This window comes from Anabas testudineus, chromosome 5, assembly GCF_900324465.2.
Source record: "Anabas testudineus chromosome 5, fAnaTes1.2, whole genome shotgun sequence".
Classification (NCBI taxonomy): Eukaryota; Metazoa; Chordata; class Actinopteri; order Anabantiformes; family Anabantidae; genus Anabas; species Anabas testudineus.
Window position 1 is genome coordinate 11,647,004 of NC_046614.1, and position 18,880 is coordinate 11,665,883.

An 18,880-nucleotide genomic window follows, 5' to 3' on the forward strand; every position below is an offset into this window, starting at 1 on the left:
GCAGTTTTCAGAAACCGTCTGTCTGGGCAAGACTCACTGAACTTACCCAAGTTAACTGTCAATATAAAAGTAACTGTGAACAGAAGAAGACAGCCGTAAAACAAAGAGACAGATAAAACAAGATTCATTGCTGTGGTTGGTATGCTTTTCTTTTCTTTAATGTGCAAAGTACCAAAGTTAATTTACACCAGAGCAATCCACAAAAAAAAAAATAGAAACACAAACTGCTTCTAAAGTTTTCAAGTCCCCACTATAACACAGCAGTCTTGCAGAAATGGTTCAAACACGATGGATGACTGCACAGATTTTCAGTTTGTTTTCTCTTTGGTGTCTCTGTTTGAAAAGATCCCTTTGGTACATATACCTCTGCCAAAGTTCACGGGTCAGGTTGCTGTGTGTATGCTTTCTTTCTTTAATGTGCAAAGTACCAAGTTAATTACACCAGAGCAATCCACAAAAAAACAATAGAAACACAAACTGCTTCTAAAGTTTTCAAGTCCCCACTATAACACAGCAGTCTTGCAGAAATGGTTCAAACACGATGGATGACTGCACAGATTTTCAGTTTGTTTTCTCTTTTGGTGTCTCTGTTTGAAAAGATCCCTTTGGTACATATACCTCTGCCAAAGTTCACGGGTCAGTCTGTCTGAAATAAAAAATACTTGTAATGTTGCCACAGAGAGGAGGCTAAACAGAGAAGTCCTTATCTTGCCCTCTAGTGGAGAAACGTCTCTTCCTCACTCTCGTCACTGTTCTGTAATCAGAGTTTTATATACATTATAAGGAGATCATCTATGTTAAAAAAATCCCCACTGAGGATGCTACTGGCTTGGGGTCATACGGTCCTGATAATGAACCACTTAGTGAGGCAGAGTGGTGATCCTCATGCTTTGACTTGCAATGGGGTACGACACCATTGGGGTGGTGGCATGACTCATGGTGATGCCAGGCAGAGGCTGTGTCATGCTGACTGCCACTGGTGCCACAGATACAGCTACGGGTGCCATAGAAACAGGAGGTGCCATTCCTTGTGCAATGGTCTGTGCGAGGGCAGCTGAGAGGGGGGTGATCTCAGGGTTGAGGTGCGGAGGAGGAGCTGTAGGTGGAGCAGCATTGTTTGGTGGCGCTGCAGGAGCACCGGTGGGAGCTACCAGGTCCTGCTGAGTGACAGGCCGAGGCTGCAGTCCTGCGCTGCTGAGGGTGGTATGAGTCTGGGCAATGCCATGGTTATAGGAACTCACTGCACCCACAGGGGGTGCCAGACTCTGCTCAGTGGGAGCAGGAGTCGAAGACATCGTCATCACTTTGGCCTGGCTTCGGAACTGGGCGTTCTGTTCCAGAAGAACCTCGTTTGTGGCAATGAGATTTGAAACCTTAGAAACACACAAGACATGGATTAGAAAGGATAACATGTCACAAACGTCTTTCCACAATTAGGTTAGAAAATAAGTTTTAGACTTTAGATTGATTATAGCTTACACTTATTGTACCATTGCCGGTGTCTCTTCAAACTCTTCAAAACACATTTTAAAATATAAAATATTTCTTATATATATATATATCTTTGAAAACGTTCTTTCCTTCCTAAAAGAAGCAAGTTGACTGACTGGGCGTAACACATGGCAAAAACAAAATCGTTATAATGCCGAAGATGTATTTAAGTTTGTCAACAGCAGCAGATAGGATTACATTTTGACATTCAAATATATGCTTACTTTATAAAAGCATATGTGAAATGTTTATTTATTAATTATTTAATTATTGAAGAATTAGTTTAGTTTGGGGAGTTTACTACTAATTATTTGACTTCTTTAAACATTTTCATCATGTGCTATAAAGAACCTAAATCAATTCACTTGATTTTGGCTCAGAAAGCAGCTCACAGAAAGTTGGCAGAGAAAGTTATTTTAGCACTCAACTTTAAAATGACTTAAACCCATCTTCCCCCCTGCAGCAGTAACATTTTCTCAGAACCAACCAGCAACCATATTATTTTACCAATACAAGAAGTGCACAATCAGCATGTATGCATAACGCTATCAAATTGTCTGCCAGTGCATCTGATATCTGCTAAATATAAAAGATGAATACATGTATGTTTACATTCAGCTGATATGAGTATTTATGTAAAGTACAATTTTTTCTTATTTTTTTTCTAACCTGCTTCTTCAGCTCTTCTACTCTTTTCCTCAGCAGGGAGTTTTCTTCCTCCAGGAACCTGTATTCCAGAGGACGTGGTGGCAAGGTGGCTTGAACTCCCAGCTCATAGTGCCCACCTCCGCTCCCATCTGCCAGGCGTAGACCCTCCAACCGCCGCCTCTTCAGTTGTAGGGCAGTGTGGTCCATAGAGGCCTCCAGAGAACCAGCATCGAACAGCCCGCTCTCGAGCAGAGGGTCATACACTGAGCAAGAGCTCCTGTCATAACGTCGTTGTCCTGAAGAAGCCACGGTCAGACAACCACTCATGCCACCTCCACCCACTCCCCCAACGCCTGATAAGCCTGGATCTCTGCAACCACCTAAGCTAGGGCAGCCCATGCCCATCATATTATTTCCACCTCCACCTCCCACAAGTCCCTGCATTCCTCCACAGGCACCACCTCCTCCACTACTTATCCCTCCGACAGCATTCACCATTCCACTGGCACCTGGCCCCATAACACCGCCCACTCCAAGTCGAGAAGGTTCATATTCATAGTCCCTTTTGACATGCCGAAATTTGCATTTGTTCCCCCTTTGGCACTCTCCCTTCAGGAAGTCTCTGCAGATAGGGACCTCCCCACGGCTATGGGGGAGATCCATGGGCGACAAGCCCAGGCGTGCTGCAACTTTCCCCCTTAATCTGAGGGGCAGCTCTCCAGTTTTCTTGTAATAGTCCTCATCCTCCTTTGATCCGTGGACAAAGCGGCAGTTGGAGCGCATACACTCCTTATTCTGATGATCATGACAAAAGATAAACTCATTCTTCTGCACGCCCAAATCAGGCACCTCGTTAAAATCTGGGTGTCTAAAGCGGCAGCGCTTCCCTCTCTTACAGACATTGCGTATAAAGTCCCTGCAGACGCCGTCCAACGCCAGTCCTGCACCTTGCCCCATGCCTCCACCATTCCCACAACCATTGCCATTACCGAGTGCCCCTCCTCCCCCCATGCCCCCAGAGCCTGACACGTTTCCTCCGCTTCCTCCTGACCCCCCTCTGCACTCTGATGAACCTCCAGTCAAACCAGACACAGGTACTCCTTCTTCACCAAGACTACCACCGCTCCCACCACCACCTGACAGGTAGGAACTGTCCCGGTCAGGCATGGCGCTTGGCCCAGCTCAAGGAGAAAATAGCACTCATGTGTATGAGAAGGGCTGACGTGACCTGGCAAACATTCACATACACTGGGAAAGAAGTCATGAACTGTTTGTGCCTTGGAGCGGTGTAATCTCCTATTCAAGCACCTACAAAAGAAAAAAGCAAAGCCAGGTTCAAATATTTATTACTGAAATACAAAATATATGAAATAGGTCACTTAAGGGCAAAACACTGAAGTCAGACTAGAACTACAGAGCTGAAATATCACGTGACAAGGATTAGTAAATAACTAGCACTGGTCCTGTTGTTTCTGAAGAATGAGCAGCTGTCCACGTTGTGGTAAAATAAAACAAAACAACCACTGAAGCTAGACTCCTGACACAACAAACTGCAATGTCTACACGTAATGGTTCTCGACAAATAAAACGCACTGTATCATATTTCTGAATAACTAGCCTGTTATGGTGCTACGAGCTCGGGTTCACTGGCTAGCTGGCTAATATTAGCTGGAGAACGTCATACAGCTAGCTGGCCAACAGCTAATGTTGTCTTACCAAACAGAAACCAGGTGCATAATCCAGACTTCAGCTGAGCGACTCCCGTGTAACAACACCTTGATCCGATGCACTGAAACGTACACCGATGCTTCTGCTTACAACAGCAAGCCAAGGTTGTGTTATTTTTGGCAAATCGTCTAAGCCCCGGTACTGTTTACCACATTTCTTGATGCATCTTTCACTACCAACGAAGAAGACGCTCTTCACTTCCGCTTCCTTGAGTTGTTGTGTTAAGCCACCTGGCGGTGAAAGTGGGGAATGACATCTAGCAACACGCTCTCAGCTGGGCTGCGCTTCCCCTTTTTAACAAGAAATAATTAATACACGTTGTAAAGATCGGTGCAGAGGATCTAGTGGCAGACTACAGCTAAAGCACGGTGAGATGCACTGAGAACATCTGTGGTCGAGGGTCTCGTTTCTTTAGATGCACACTTTATCACATTTTCTGACACGTAGTTTGGTTGAAATAGGTGCAACATCTTTAGGAAGCTGACTTCTTCTTCCCTGTTAGAAGCAGAAACATGCAGGACAGCTACCTGCCGCTAATGCTGACGTGTAGTCCAGCTCCAGATAGCTTTATCTGAACATGCAGACGAGCTGTCAAGCCGCGAGGTAGCTGCTCAAACTCCCAGGTCCACAGTTTTATGCCACAGAGTTTGGTTGGAGCTCCTCGTCCGTGCTCAGGCTCTCAGCATGGCAGCGCCTGCAACTCTCCGCTGGATGCAAGCCTGCGTGGTCCTGCTGCTCTGCTTATCTGAAGCCCTCCCTGCAGCCTCGGAGACGAGCAGAAACTACTATGACACCCTCAATGTTGAGCCAAGTGCAACCGACAGGGAGATAAAAAAGGCTTTCCGAAAACTGGCCATCAGGTATCACCCCGATAAGAACAAGAGCGCCGACGCAGAGAAGACTTTCAGAGAGATCGCTGAAGGTAAAATAGAGCAAATGGACCCTATACTGTAAACGGCATTAACACAAGTTAATTAATTTGATTTGCAGTTCTGTTGATCTGTTGTATTGCATTATATAGAGAGGTGTTTCTAATACCTTGTCTAACCTTATTGATGGGACACATTGGAAACAGTGATAAAAGTATTAGAAGTAAGTATTAGAAGTATTAGAAGTAAGTATTAGAACATCTAAACATGAATACGTTTGATTCATTGCAGGGTTGTATTCATTTTCTCTGTGTGTACCTAATTCTTAATTCCTTATGTCTCCCCCTCTCTCAGCTTACACAGTGCTCTCTGACAAGGAGAAGAGGAGGCTCTACGACAGCGTGGACCACGACACTTTCCTAAGAAACGAGGCCTCTGACGACCCCGGGGACGAGGACGAGACAAGCTTCCCCTTCAGTTTCTCCGACTTATTCCACGACTTTGACGAGGCTTTTTTCATGGAGGAGCCACATTTCCACTGGAGCTCTAACCAGGATGGGGACGATGGGGACGTCCTCTATGAACATTATAGTTTTGAGGGGCCTGGCTTCAGTTTATATTTTGGTGATGAGGATGAAAACGAGGAAGAGTATTATCACTGATGTCTGCTATCTGCACCATGTGTGACAGTTTTGTCATAATGTACTGTGTTTTATTAATAACAATGTCTCCATATTAAATAGTTTTCTCCATATCCATGATTTATACTCTGCCTCCTTTGTGCCATGACTTGTAGCGTTGGGATGTTTACAGGCTGACAGCTGGGTAACTGATTAGACCGTTAGGCCGCTTTTCCTGTGTGGGTGTGTCAGAGGCCCCAAGTTACTGACTAACACACCATTTACTCGTGATTTTCTCTGTGCCAGCACTTTAGATTTGGCATCGTTCTACTCTGTTACTCTTAGGACCAGTGTGCACTTTGACCCAGAGGATATCCTGTGCCTTCTCAGCAGTTGGAGTGTGAGTGCACTAAAACCAGCACGAGGCAAACGATCTTAGCAGCTTTGTGCATTTTTAACAGGATAAAAGGAGAATTAAACATTCAGCAAAGAAGATAAAAGACGCACTGGGAAGATTCTCTTTCAAACTTGAAAATGATGGTATGTATAACTCAAAATGTTGTTTTCCATCGCCTCTGACTGTCATGTGACATCGTTTTACTCCAGGCAGGAATCCACATATACAGTGTGGGCTAAGTTAAGTTTTATATTCTCTTTAAATTTAGTTGACACGCTAATGTGAGTTTATCTTCAGCTAATAGTCACAGACATATTATTACAGGAAGAGGCAAAAGAGGAGACATCTGCTCTCAGTGTCCATGGTCATAACATTCAAGTTACAGAGGTGCTGAAAGATGGGGACACGCTGACCTTTCTAATTGTATCTCCAAAGGTGAGAACGGGATTATTTAGATGTTATTTCTTGCAACAATTTACAACATTTGATCCAGATTAATGCAGCAGACCACTAGTATAGATGGATATAGTGTAAACTGACTGACTGCTCGGGTGACATGTCTCTCTTGTTTTTGTCAGCTGTCTGGGACAGGAGAGTACCATGTGCACAGGACCTATGAGGATTTTGAGTGGATGCAGCAGCACCTGTTTTCTCAGGAGGATGTGCCCGGGATTCAGGGAGTGATAGTGAGTTCTTTATTTCTTCTTCCCATCAATCTAAGTCAGTTCGACTTGTAAACCTAGGACAGATCGTTTGGTCCAGTAAATTGGTTGTTAAAACCAAAGGCCCGTGAAGTCTGTGCAACAGCTGAGAACCTTTCCTGAATGGAGCTGCTTATCTTTGTTTCTAACTGACTACTGTATCGTCACTGATGCAAAAAGGTTAGAGTAGAACTGTCTAATTTACAAGCTGCACATGATAGCTTAATATTATCTGCTCTTGCAGCACAGTGCCTTCGTTATTAAAAAAAAAAAAAAAATCACAGGACAAAATGCTTTAAATGTGCTGCTGCCGTCCAAATTATGGAGTGTATTTCTTTACAACTTCGTTCCCTGTGTAATCAGGAAGCTGAGTTTACAGTTGTAACTCTGCCACCTTACTCAGTACTGTAAAAAATGAAGTCAAAGCGTTGTATTGTGTATGCTACTTCCTATACAGTCACATGACAGTGTGTGTTCAGTGAGGTCGGGGTTGTGCTGTATTACACAAGAACAGATATAAAGGTTCACATTATGTGCATTTTGCAACTCCAAGCGCTGCATATTGCAAAATGCACTAACATTGTTAAGATGCATCTCTGAAGCTCATACTAAACGTTTTGAACAGAACAAAAGGACAAATCTCTAAATAGAAGTATCGTCTCTATTTTTCCTTTAAGTTTCCTCCTCTCCCTGCAAAGGCTCAGGCAAATCCATCTGCCAAGGTCATGAAACAGCTCGGTGAGTTCTGTACATAAATATATACTTTTCATTACAGTGTCTATTGTGTTGCACAGTTTCAAATGAGATCTAAAGCATGATTGAAATGCTGATGGCTTTCCTGCAGGTGTCCTTGGTTTAGGAGAGTGGCAGCCATACTGCAAAGCACTGGAAGCGTACCTCCAGCAGGTGGCTTCACACCGCGTGCTCTGCAAAAACAAAGCTGTGGAGATCTTCCTTACTAGCTCAGACGTAAGTGGTTAGTTGTGGTCTAAGTGAGTCACAAACACGACACTGGATACTGAGAGCAATGCCGAACACGCCAAATCAAAGAAACATGTGCAGATTTAATATTTCTATGAAGTAAGTCAATAAGTTACTGTTTGTTAACTATTAAACAGTAACTTACCCTTAAAAATATTATCATGTCCTCGTTTGTAGCCCCCAGGTAAACAAAGAGTGAAGAAAAACATTTTCAACCGGCTCAGTCAAGCTGTGGAGGAGATGAGGAAAGAAAGCCATAAGGTAAATGACAAAGGGAATGCTCGGAGCATAGACAGCGTCTACACCTATATATGACCTTTAACCCTGTCATGACTTGTGTTCACAGGATGTGGACGGGTTCTTTCAAACTGAGCGCGATCAGAACCTCATAGTAACTGGCTGTGCCAAGAATGCGGCTGAGGTGAGTCCATCATCTGTTTGGTTTCTTCCCTCCTCACACAACCAGACATACACTGTGCTGTTTTTGTTTTCTTGCAGAGGTTCCTGGATGTGATGCAAACTGAGCAAAGTAAGAAAAGTGCTCCCCAGTATTCATCAGTTGTATTTCACAGTTGTAATTTGCGTTCCCAGATTCAACCATTAACATTTCAGTTGGATATGCAGTTTATTAATGTTCCTTCACATCACAGAACTAATTTCATTTAGGTTGAATGTCACCGTGTGTTGACGTGTAATGTCTTTTGCAGAAATAGCAGTGGCCTGTGGGCACTTCTCAGCTGCTCTGCATCTCTGTGTTGAACCAGGGGAGGATCCTGACAAACAAGCTTTTTCTAAGTGAGACAGTAACAATACTGGTCCCATTTCACTTGTCACTTATCCATGAGTTACAAAAAATTAGTTTGATAAATTAAACACTTTGCTCTTTCAGGGTTTGTGTGAAATTATCGGAAGTCTTCGATTCGATGAAGGTAAATTGTTTGTTTTGGTTCTTTTTAATAGATTTAATAGATTTTTATTGTGATGCTCCATTTCTTTGCCAGATAATTTGCTAATCTGATGTGTGTGTGTGCAGAAAAATATGATGACTGTTGCTAAGAACAATGTAAACACTCTTGGGCTAGGCCTGGACCTGGAGTCACGCTATCAAGAGGCAGAAAAGGTGTGTTTTCTACGTCTAATGTAATTTAATGTCATATATCCAGTCTCACCATCTAACTTAAAAGTCGTCCTTCCATAGAAATATCACATAATATTCTGCATGAAACATGTGACCAACATTCCTGTAGGTAACATGACTGTGTATCCAATGCAGGAAATGCTCTTTAGAAGAACCTGTAAACTGGTGGAGTTGGAGAGTGCCAGAAGGAATGCAGACAAGGCGAAACCTGTGAAGAAGGCTGCTGTGAGTGTCTGTAATTAAGCCGAGGTGCATTCTTTCTTGTGACCAGCAGATGGCAGCATTGTTCTGCAGAGATGATGCAGTAGATGAGAGTAGATCACTAAGAAGGAAAGTTAATGCAAGTACAATTTGTATATTTACTTGTATATGCTCTCCATATTCATCAGATGGAAGAAGTGAAGAAAGCAGCAGAGACAGAGTTTAATCAAATTTGTGGAGTGGCTAAAGAAGAGGTAAGTAGTCCATTTACAAACCGGGTTTCCTGTTTATACTCTGTGTATTAACACGCATGTTATGGTTTTCTCCAAGATTGCACAGTTCAAGGGAATCCGCATGGCGGCGTTGCAACAGGCTCTGGTTCAGTGGTGTGAACAGCAGCTTCTTACAGCCAAAGAAAGTGCTGACCAGTTCAACCAGCACCTGCAAGCCTTTAGAGGGATGGCCTACTGACCTCACTAGTACCCTCTTAATGAAGCATCCTCAGTATGTTTAAAGATAGCATAAAACATGTCCTTCACTCTTCTGTGCTGTGCTCTGATTCTTTGCTGTGTTTGATCATGTGCAGTGTCAATTTATAACATGTCAGTAAAGGAGAAAGGAAAACCTTTTTCACAATTAAACAGCATCACTATAATTAGTGAGCACATGCACTCCACAATCACACTCTTATGAATAACGTCCCAGCAGAAATAATTGTTTTCCGATCACAGCAGAAGAGCTGTCTGGTTTGGCTGTTGTGTGTGTTTGTGTTCTACTCTACACTCAGACATTTGTGCTGAGAGTGTATTGTGCTGCTCTCTAGCCACTACATCAGCTGGGGTCACACAAAATAAAGTGTGATGAATTGATTCCCAAAGTACCTGCTTGCCTTTGTGTGTGTTTCTTACTCCTGGATCATTAATCAGTTAGTTTGACTGCTCCTGCAAGGGCACGGCAGCAAGGACGCTCTTTGCTGCCTTTTTGTGTGGCTTTTGAAATTAGTTTTGTGAATGCCTGTATAGTAACTTTGATCCACTGGTTTGATTTTCTGTAGTGTGTTAAACTTTTAGTGAAATGTGGCATTAAACTATGTCACGCTTAACTAAGATTAACTAACAGAATAATCATCTAAGATAAGCTCAGTGTCATCCGATCCTTTACTGCCTACTGAGAAGTGTAGGTGCGTATCTCAGCTCTGCTGTGCACTTCATCTCTGTAATCTCTCCACTGGTGAATAAGTGGGAGTTGTTCTCATTTGTGGAGTCGGAGAGAGATAGATGACTGGTCATAAGAGACGGTGGAGAGAAGGTTTGGCTCGTTTGACAGTGAAGGAGTAGAAAAAGGGCACTCGTGTCATAGTGTTTTTTAGTTTAATTTCACCCAGACAGAATAAATTAATGAGAGCAGTCATTCGGTGCAGCATTTGGTTGGAGTTGAATTGCTAAAACATACTAACATGCTACTTTTGGCATGTTGGACCATGCTAGACCCTCATTGTTTTCCCTGATGATCTTGTAAGTTATATATCTGTATCCTCCACCTTCTTGTTGGTCTTCTTTAGCCTCTGGTTTTATCCCAAAGGACCTCAAAATGTTTTATTTGACATATTTAAATAAGGTACAAAAACTAAAAAAAACTATTGTTCTTAAAAATAAGTGAACAAATTAGAAATGTACAAAAATTTATGAAAACATGTGTTTGATCCAATTACAATGACCATAAGACAAACAAAGACAGCTGGAATTATCTTATCTGTTCATCCCACTACAGCCACATCTACCTCCTTTATCTCTATTATACTGGGAAAGCTACATTTATGTCACCATCAGATCACTGAAACACAAACTCAGTACGTCAGCATATTTTGCCACAAAATCCTTAAAGTTATTATTGAAAGCTGTGATGCTTCCAGCCCCGCTGCTTGTCACTGCAGTGTACCAGATGAATTTCACAACGGGGGAGTCACATTTCTGGTGATTTCATTGTGCTGCTGCAGTAACTAGTGCACATGGCGAGTGCGCATGGACACGCGCACACTAATGAGAGCCCCTCTCAACTGCTGAGAGCATGACCCAGATCAAGGATGAGAGAGATCATGGCAACGCTGTGTGTGTGTGTGTGTGTGTGTGCACATCCCATTGAAAACATGCACTTAGAACTGATTTGCTTAAGCAGCTCATTACTGGTGGAAAGACAGCACTCAGTACAGACCTGACGAGGACTGCAAAGTGCAGAGTGAAGGCAACAGACTCGCTCGATACTTTATGACACAGCCATCCCAACAAAGCTGCGCTTATACCAGTATGAAGGATGTATTTAAACGTCACTAACTGATTCATTTACTTAATGCAAAGTCAGTTAAATTACATTAATAAATATAAATGAGACTGAATGTGATTGCCCTCTAATGACATGGAGCTTAAAATAAAAAAACAAATTGAAAGCTTTAATTCCATATTCACTCTAATGATACTTTTGTCATAAGGTCTAAGGTTTGTATTTGCTCTATCACAAATTACTGGTAGGTTGCAGCTGAGTTGAGTCAACCCAAGCTTGTGGGCACTCCATTAAATCTAATCACTGCTGTACACAGATTATGACTCATTAAAAGTTTGTGGATGGAGAACGAGACAGGAGAAGAAGTGAAAGAGACAAATACCACAACCATCTGTAGTTTGCACAGCTTCCTAAGCCACATCCTATCCTGAATATGTAGCACAACACAATGTAAATACTACAAAAAAAAAAAAAAAAAAAAAGCCTCACGGCTCCTAAATCAACCCTGATGGCAGCACTCTGCTGATGATTTGGATAGTGAACCATTTCTCATTTTTTTCCCCCCCTTTGCTGTGGATTGCAACACTGTGCAAAGCATTAGACTTGCTAATTCAGTCCATTTCTCCGTTCACTACTGAATGGGGCCATAAATATTAATACGTTCATACTCCCGTCTTGCCTGCTTGTCATGTATTCAAGGGATTGTGGGTGATGGTATGATACTGCTAATTAGGTTTGCAAGACTAATGTTAACAGCGAACCTATGAACAAGCTGACATGCTGAGGTGATGACTTTCTTCCCATTCTCAACACACAGCAGTGTTGTCTGAATCTACTCACTGCGAGGAAAAGTGCCCATTTCCCCCACGATAGTATTCACCTAAAGGGAGCCACTTAAATATTAAAGAAGAAAACAATAAGATATTACACAGAGTAGTGGTGGTGTTTTGTTATGCAAAGGTAGAAAACAATTTAGAGTGCACAAACACACACACACACACACACACACACACACACACACACACACACACACACACACACACACACACACACACACACACACACACACTAATACAAATGCACCCATTAGAGTAAAATCAATTATTCATCAATTTTTCCACCACAGCTTTGAACAGAGTAGCAGGCAAGCAGCGATGAGCCTCTTCACTCCAGAGGTCATGTTGTCACATGTCTTTAACATGTGGCGTTTTTCAATTGTGTCCAGCGGCTTATAGTGTAGTAACAGTCGTATTACATAATGCACGTAAAGTAGCAGCACTGGAAGAACCTGAAGCCTGGAACATTTGCTATTAATATAAAGTCTTTCAGTATTTTGGAAACATACTCCAGTGTTTCATTATATTTAACTGACAGATTTATTAATGAAACTTTGGAAGTTTGTAGATTTGTGGAATATTTTACATGTTAGATATGATATGATATCTGTCAGCTACTTTACTGAGCCACAGGAGCTGCACAGGATTCACAATTTTGTTCAAGGACACCTCGACGGGGGGATACTTGCTGCCAAACTGGTTCAAACCAGGGCCCGCTACAGTGGTTGAAGGACAGCCTCTCTGCTCACTGCGCCACCTTCATGTTCTAAACAAATATAGAAGGGCAAAGCAACCAGATGGAAAATCATCCCAGGCCCCACAGCAAACAGAGGTTGAACATCTGTTGCAGGGATGTGTTCGAGCCCATTCTGGAGCCCAACACAAGTCTCCCCTCACCTTTCCTGCTGTTGGTTTCTTAGACTCAGACTTGGCTGCACAATACAGATGGGACTGCAAACGCCCCCCGGATACTGCTATTAAATTTCACTTTGAGGATTTGAAAGTCTCATTAAATCCCAGTCAGATATAATGCATTGTAAACTCCCATTATGGTTTGATTAGAAGGCAGAGGGCCTGCCGTCGTGCTGATTGTGTTTTTAATCAGATCCTTCCTGCTGCAGAGCAAACAAGAGCTACAAGCAGAAAAAAAAGACAGAACACAGAAAAACAAGCTGAGCAAGCAGTAACGATCTCATCATTTCCTCTAAGGATGAAGTGAAATAATTGTATATTGTTTATTATGAGAGTGGATTTTAAATGGAATTGTTTTCAGTGTTATTGCTGTGTGACTGCAGAAATGAATAAATTGGCGGAAAAGAAAACAATGTGTAAGTAGAAAGAGCATTTCTGTATGGGGTTTAATGTTTCTATATAAGTGGTTTTAAACATTATGAGCAAAATGTACACTCCTTCAGGCTGTCAGGTGTGTAATTGCTGCACTACTTAATCGTTTTAATCTTATAGTAGCTCATTTGTCCAATATACCCAACAGACATGTGCAAACCAAGTGATATAAAATATAAAGTTATTGAAAAGGATTTCTGCAACATGCCTTAAAAGGTGAATAATGATCATGTCATCATATACAACCTGCGTTTTGTGTGTTGGAAATTATGTCGTAAATAAAGTCACATGTGCTTTTGCCTTTTTTGCTTACTCACATAATTATTGTCACGTTTAGTTCAAAAAGTGACAGAGGTGGTGTCATTCGCCTTTTGCAGCACTGACCTGCATGTTGTCATCACCCACAGAGCATGTTGGCAGTTTGCATACACTTTATTTATTTATTTTTATTGTATTTAAAGTGTTAGTGTTTTTCCACACAGATGGTACAGGGCTTTTTAAGGTATCACGGGGAGAACCAAAGAGGAGTCAGCAGCTGTCTCTGTGCTTCCTGCTTGTTCAGACTGACTTATCATTGCCTCCATTCATATCATTGGCAACTCCTTGCACAGTGAAGTCAAATTAAGCAGATGTGTACAGCCTAGTGTATTACCCAGTGTCCAATAATACATTGTAATAGCGCTCTACAGAGGCAAACCTTACAGAATAATGAGGGATGGAGGAAGCAAAGCCTCGGGACGTGTAATTCAAGGAGAAATCTTCTCTCCTTCTCAGCTGGGGAAGCCATAGAATCCAGAGGGGGTTGGAAATTTCAACAACAACAACAAAAAAAATAAGTGCAGGAATTGAATTTAGTAATATAGTAGGTGCCTTTTAGGAGTGTCAAGACAAATATGAGAGGTCAAAAGTGATTAAATAAACATAGTATGTCATCCAGTTCAAGGAGGGTTAAAGGTCGAACAGTCGAGGAGAGAGCAGCAACATCAGGAGCTGTGTACAAAAAGGCCACAAGATAAAACCTGGACTGCTGGACTGTGTGCCCCATCCACCGGTTATGCTAAAATTATTTATAGAAGCTGCGGTAAAATGGTTGTGTGGCAGAGTAAATCCTGCGCTGCACTATAAACACTGTTTAATCCCCTTGAATTTAGAAAGCTACGCACACTCCTAAGACAGCAAGAATAAAGAGGTTTTAGTCTGTATTTGAAAATCAAACTTTCCTGACAGGAGGGAACATGGAAAAAAGGCTTCTTGAAGATATTTCTCTTGCTTCTTAGAGATGAAGTAGTCTGTCAGCTGGGATCACTGAACAGAGGGGATTAAAAATGTGCCAGAGCAAGACAGTGTACAGTATACATTAAATGTAGCAGTGCATATACTGTATGGGAAGACACTACTTTTAGGTTAAAGCTCAAGGAATATGGTTAGATTTAGTCAGTAGAGTACACACTGTGATATTTTGAACAAAGCTGACTTTAGTCATAAGGGTTAGAGTATAAGAAAAGAGAAAAAAGACATCACAGTGCAGTCTGGGAGTTATGTGTGTGCTTTAGTCTCTGAGGAGGAGCCTGTTCGCACCACAATGTCCTGTAACGTACACGTCCTGCTGCTGCTTCTCTCACCTGCTGCCCGAGCAGCGATTCTTCTTCCTGTCTTTTTCAGCTGAGCCTGTGAGAGACGCAGGGTTTTGTAACTGGAAACGTCGAGGAAGAAATCTCTGCTGATCACAGCAGTTAAAGAGAAGACACAGGATCTATTGTATTAACTCACTGAAAAAACACCTAAACATTATCAGTTTTCATTTTTAGCCCTTTCTAGGTGACACAAGGTGAATTCATGAACAAACGTCACATATCACAAACTAATATGTTGCTGTATTACACGACTAGGAGACAGAGGGAACAAAGTATTTAAACACAATAAAGAGCAAAAGTATATTTTTAAATCATACTTTAACGCCTATGCTCTTGTTTTCCTCACTCCCATGTGTGTCTGTCAATGTTGGTGTGCACATCACACCACACTCCCACTTATAGTGTGAAGCAGCCAATTAGATGCTGATTGGGGGGAAATGAATTGTATTGTAGCGGTGGAAGAAATGAGGTGTGTGCTGAGGAGAGGCGAAGAGAAGAGGAGGGAGGAAAGAAGCAGGGGAAATATGGTATCACTTTAAAAGAAAAGAAAATACACACATTTTCTGAAAGTGGCAAATTCACCGGACGATGTTCAAAGAATCCAAACGTTTCTATGTGGCCGTGGTGTCATTAATCAAAGTCAAACAGCTGAGTGAATTATTCTGTGGCAGTGATAATGAATGATGAGGCAGAGTGTGCTCCAGTCTTGTCTGAATGAGCTTTCTCAGCGTTCAGATTAAGTCTCTGTGCACTTACAGAACACAGGGGAGTACAATGGCGGCACTTCGACGTGAGTCAGATTTGAATGGGAGCCGTCACTGCTAAAAGAATAGCAAGTTTAAGGTAAATGATGGTGGCTGTGTTATTCTCAGCTGGTGGACAACTGACATACTGTATGTGCAAAAATCTTTGCTTGAAAATAAAATATTTTCACCCTTGATTGACTTTTCTGTCCACATTGAGTCAGTGGATTCACCACTTGGGTCTAAATCAAGTTTTACTTAAACTACTGGATGCACCTGCACATACATGTGTTGAGATAGAAAGTGATTATCTAAGATTTGGTTTTGACATTTATGTCTTCATTGGGACGGATTTTAATAACTTTGGTGATTTAATACTTAATAATACATTTAAATACTAATCCAGGGTCACCATCACATCACATTTTAAGTTATCAAGTGCTTTAGACCAAACACTTCACATTTACTTTGTGCTCAGTATCAATCAGTACAAATATTAGTGTGCTAACAAACTAAACTAAGACTGTGAACAGGGTAAACATCACTATGTGTTAGCATGTTGCCTAAGGTTCAAAGCCCTCTTAAGCTATGCACAATATAGTATTTTGTATGCATTTCTTCTATTGCTATACAGCTAGTGGGACCAAGGCAGTGCTCCACCTTGTCATCTCAAACGATGATCTGCAGAAAAACATGCAACAGTCTCTAATCTGCTCTGTGTAACCAGTGATGAATATGAATGAGGATATGAATATAGATGACCAAAAAAAAAAAAAATTGATGAAGGCAGTTTTTCCTCCCTCTGACGGATGGTGTGGGGGCACTGAGTGGAACAAATCGATCACCATAGAGCAACCTTGTGATGTGTCCTGCCTTTACATGGCTCTTTTCTGAAAATATAGTACCACTTGAGAATATCTGTGGGATTGTGATCGTATAAATACACATTTAAGCAAAAGGACTTTATCAGTGACGCTGGTTGTCAACTCAACTTTGCAGTGCAGTGGTCTTAGAAAACCCTGAGCTACACCTTGCACTGATTTCTCTGCTGCCTCACTAATTCTGTAATTAATACATCTGCCCTGACATGCTAATGACATCACTACAGGATCTTTGTTTGGATGATAAACTGTGTGCAAAACAAGGACATGTATTTTCCCTAATGGTTTCACTGTCATTAAACTGATTAAACTGACTCCAGAGCTTAATGAGGTGTGCCGGTCAGATGACCGATGAACTGATAGAAGCTATGGCGTGAGGTCACAGGTCAAAATTTCCTACTGATGTAATGATTGAACTACCCTTAAAGCAACGTGTCAGTGACAGAAGATCCCTGTCGCTGTGTCATGCAGACACTCAGACCTCTCAGTTTTAACTTCACTCAGAAATGAAAAGGTATCTACAGGCTGAAGCCTCTCAGTGCTTCATTAGAGGTCTAATGCAGCATCTCCTGTTCCTGCTGTCGTGGGATCATTTACCACATCTTTACCTTGTGCTTCTCCCCATTTAACCCAGGACTCCTATTCCGAGTAATGAGTCAAGAGGCTCCCAATGGTTGTGTGGATCACATTGTTCCCCCACCATCTGTGGGATATCGCCTGTGCAGTCCTTGATCCCTGCAAGAGAGACGTGAGTCTTATTTAGAGCTGAACTGTCTGCATGGACACGTATGTACAGCATGTATGAGTATGTTTTTATGGTATATGTATACATTTACTTTTATATGTTTTCGCCCTGACATGGACAAACTGTGATGCAGAGAGTGACTAATCCTGCTAAGATCCCAAATAAGTTCCTGTACCCACAGTGTCAAATGTTACTGTTATCAAACTTTCACTTCCCTCAAACTCCCCTGCTGTCCCGGAGCTGCTGTGACAAGGACTGTGTTGACAGTTGCAGGAATCCCTGTGACAAGTTAGGCCTAGACAGCCTGTCTACCATGTGTCATGAGATAGTTTGTCAGTGGTGTGTCTGACATTGCCCCAGGGGCACAGTTTGTGTGAAAAATACTCTAAAACCACCAATGTCCATGTTAAAGTCTATCAAATGTTAGGACAATAACAGAAAGAGACCACAAATTAGGAATGAATTGTTAATTTGACGCCATTGTGCACATAATTGGTGGATAATTCATAGCCACCCAAAATAAAATGTTGCGTGATCATCTCTGAGGGGACTGTAATTGGGTTTTATGGATGAATCTCTTTTGTATGAACCCTCTCTGAAGGCTTTTAGGCTGCCAGAGGTGGCATCACTCTGGGGGTTGAACATTTGTATCTCTTTCCTGCTTTACAATACACAACCAGCGAGCAGAAAATGCCCACAAGCATCTGTCAGGTGTGTATGTAACTGGGCTTTGCAGACAGAATATTTTAAATGAGATCACAAACCAAATTTTCTAATTGGTAAATGGGCTCTAAATTCAGACCTAAGCAGAAACTGATAGAGAAGGATAGATATTTTTAAAGTGCAAAACTGCATTCTCAAGCCTTATAAATCAGAGCTTTTTTTCTTCTGCTTGTCGCTGCAGAGCCAATTAGTCAGACGGATGTGCAGTGTTATCTTTATTTTTGCTCATCTCCACTACACAGGCACACAGCCTCTGTACACTACTGTGGTTGAATAGGCCCAGATACCAAAGTGTAGACTATACTCTCGTCTAAATATGTCACTAGTACCATTCCTATTGCGTTCAGTTGGAATGGTACAAATGGCACTAATGCAGGTCACGAGTCTACTGTTACATCTACATTATTTGAGTTATAATCACGCTGAATGTTCCCACAGGTTGCATGTGCTCATGAAAACATCCTGCAGAGAGGTCAGAGTTCACTGCAATGCTCTCGAACACTGCTCACACAGTCTGACATCTGTAGTCTGATTTCTTGGCTTTGTCTTTGCACTCCAAACTCCGTCCCTGTATAGGACTCTGTGTGGTTGGCGCAGATGTTCCCTTCCAACAGATGACGCCCCATCAGAGCCTGGGAACTCATGTGAAGTCTGGCCAAACTTGGGCTAACCCCGTTCACACACTTCCAATGCCTTCAGTCAGAGGATTGGGGCGCACACCCGCGGGACTGTGGGTGGGGGTTGGTGTGCCTGGTGCAATGCTTCTGCCTGTGCGCCCTTCCATATCCAATTGATGTTGTAAAGGGTCTGGGTTAAAGGTCAGCCCTTCAGAGGTGACAGGGTCAAACTGCACCTCATGAATATGGACGACCACAAGGCTCCAGGGACCATCTGGTCGACTCTGTTGGAATCTAAACAAATGA

The 18,880-nt window shown here is 42.2% G+C and overlaps 3 protein-coding genes across 4 annotated transcripts; 2 read left to right on the forward strand and 1 right to left on the reverse strand.

Moving 5' to 3' along the window:
* Nucleotides 1-452: 452 nt before the first annotated feature.
* zc3h10 (zinc finger CCCH-type containing 10) lies at nt 453-4,044 on the reverse strand. The gene is made up of 3 exons (XM_026348706.1): nt 3,856-4,044; nt 2,161-3,447; nt 453-1,373 (listed from the first exon to the last, which is right to left on the reverse strand). The coding sequence occupies exons 2-3, from the start codon at nt 3,304-3,306 to the stop codon at nt 861-863; spliced, it is 1,659 nt and encodes a 552-aa protein (XP_026204491.1). The 5' UTR covers nt 3,307-3,447; nt 3,856-4,044; the 3' UTR covers nt 453-860.
* A 73-nt stretch (nt 4,045-4,117) lies between these two features.
* LOC113154474 (dnaJ homolog subfamily B member 9-like) lies at nt 4,118-5,488 on the forward strand. Its single transcript, XM_026348710.1, has 3 exons — nt 4,118-4,235; nt 4,370-4,789; nt 5,091-5,488. The coding sequence occupies exons 2-3, from the start codon at nt 4,552-4,554 to the stop codon at nt 5,396-5,398; spliced, it is 546 nt and encodes a 181-aa protein (XP_026204495.1). The 5' UTR covers nt 4,118-4,235; nt 4,370-4,551; the 3' UTR covers nt 5,399-5,488.
* A 193-nt stretch (nt 5,489-5,681) lies between these two features.
* On the forward strand, nt 5,682-9,654 carry si:dkey-28n18.9 (sorting nexin-6). 2 transcript variants are annotated; one of them, XM_026348708.1, is made up of 14 exons: nt 5,682-5,896; nt 6,078-6,188; nt 6,332-6,439; nt 7,132-7,192; nt 7,299-7,423; nt 7,613-7,696; nt 7,782-7,856; nt 7,934-7,964; nt 8,143-8,230; nt 8,325-8,364; nt 8,469-8,555; nt 8,709-8,798; nt 8,963-9,028; nt 9,105-9,654. In XM_026348708.1, the coding sequence occupies exons 1-14, from the start codon at nt 5,891-5,893 to the stop codon at nt 9,243-9,245; spliced, it is 1,113 nt and encodes a 370-aa protein (XP_026204493.1). In that variant the 5' UTR covers nt 5,682-5,890; the 3' UTR covers nt 9,246-9,654. The 2 variants fall into 2 exon arrangements, with proteins under 2 accessions (XP_026204493.1, XP_026204494.1); XM_026348709.1 differs by lacking the exon at nt 6,078-6,188.
* The last annotated feature ends 9,226 nt before the right edge of the window (nt 9,655-18,880 follow it).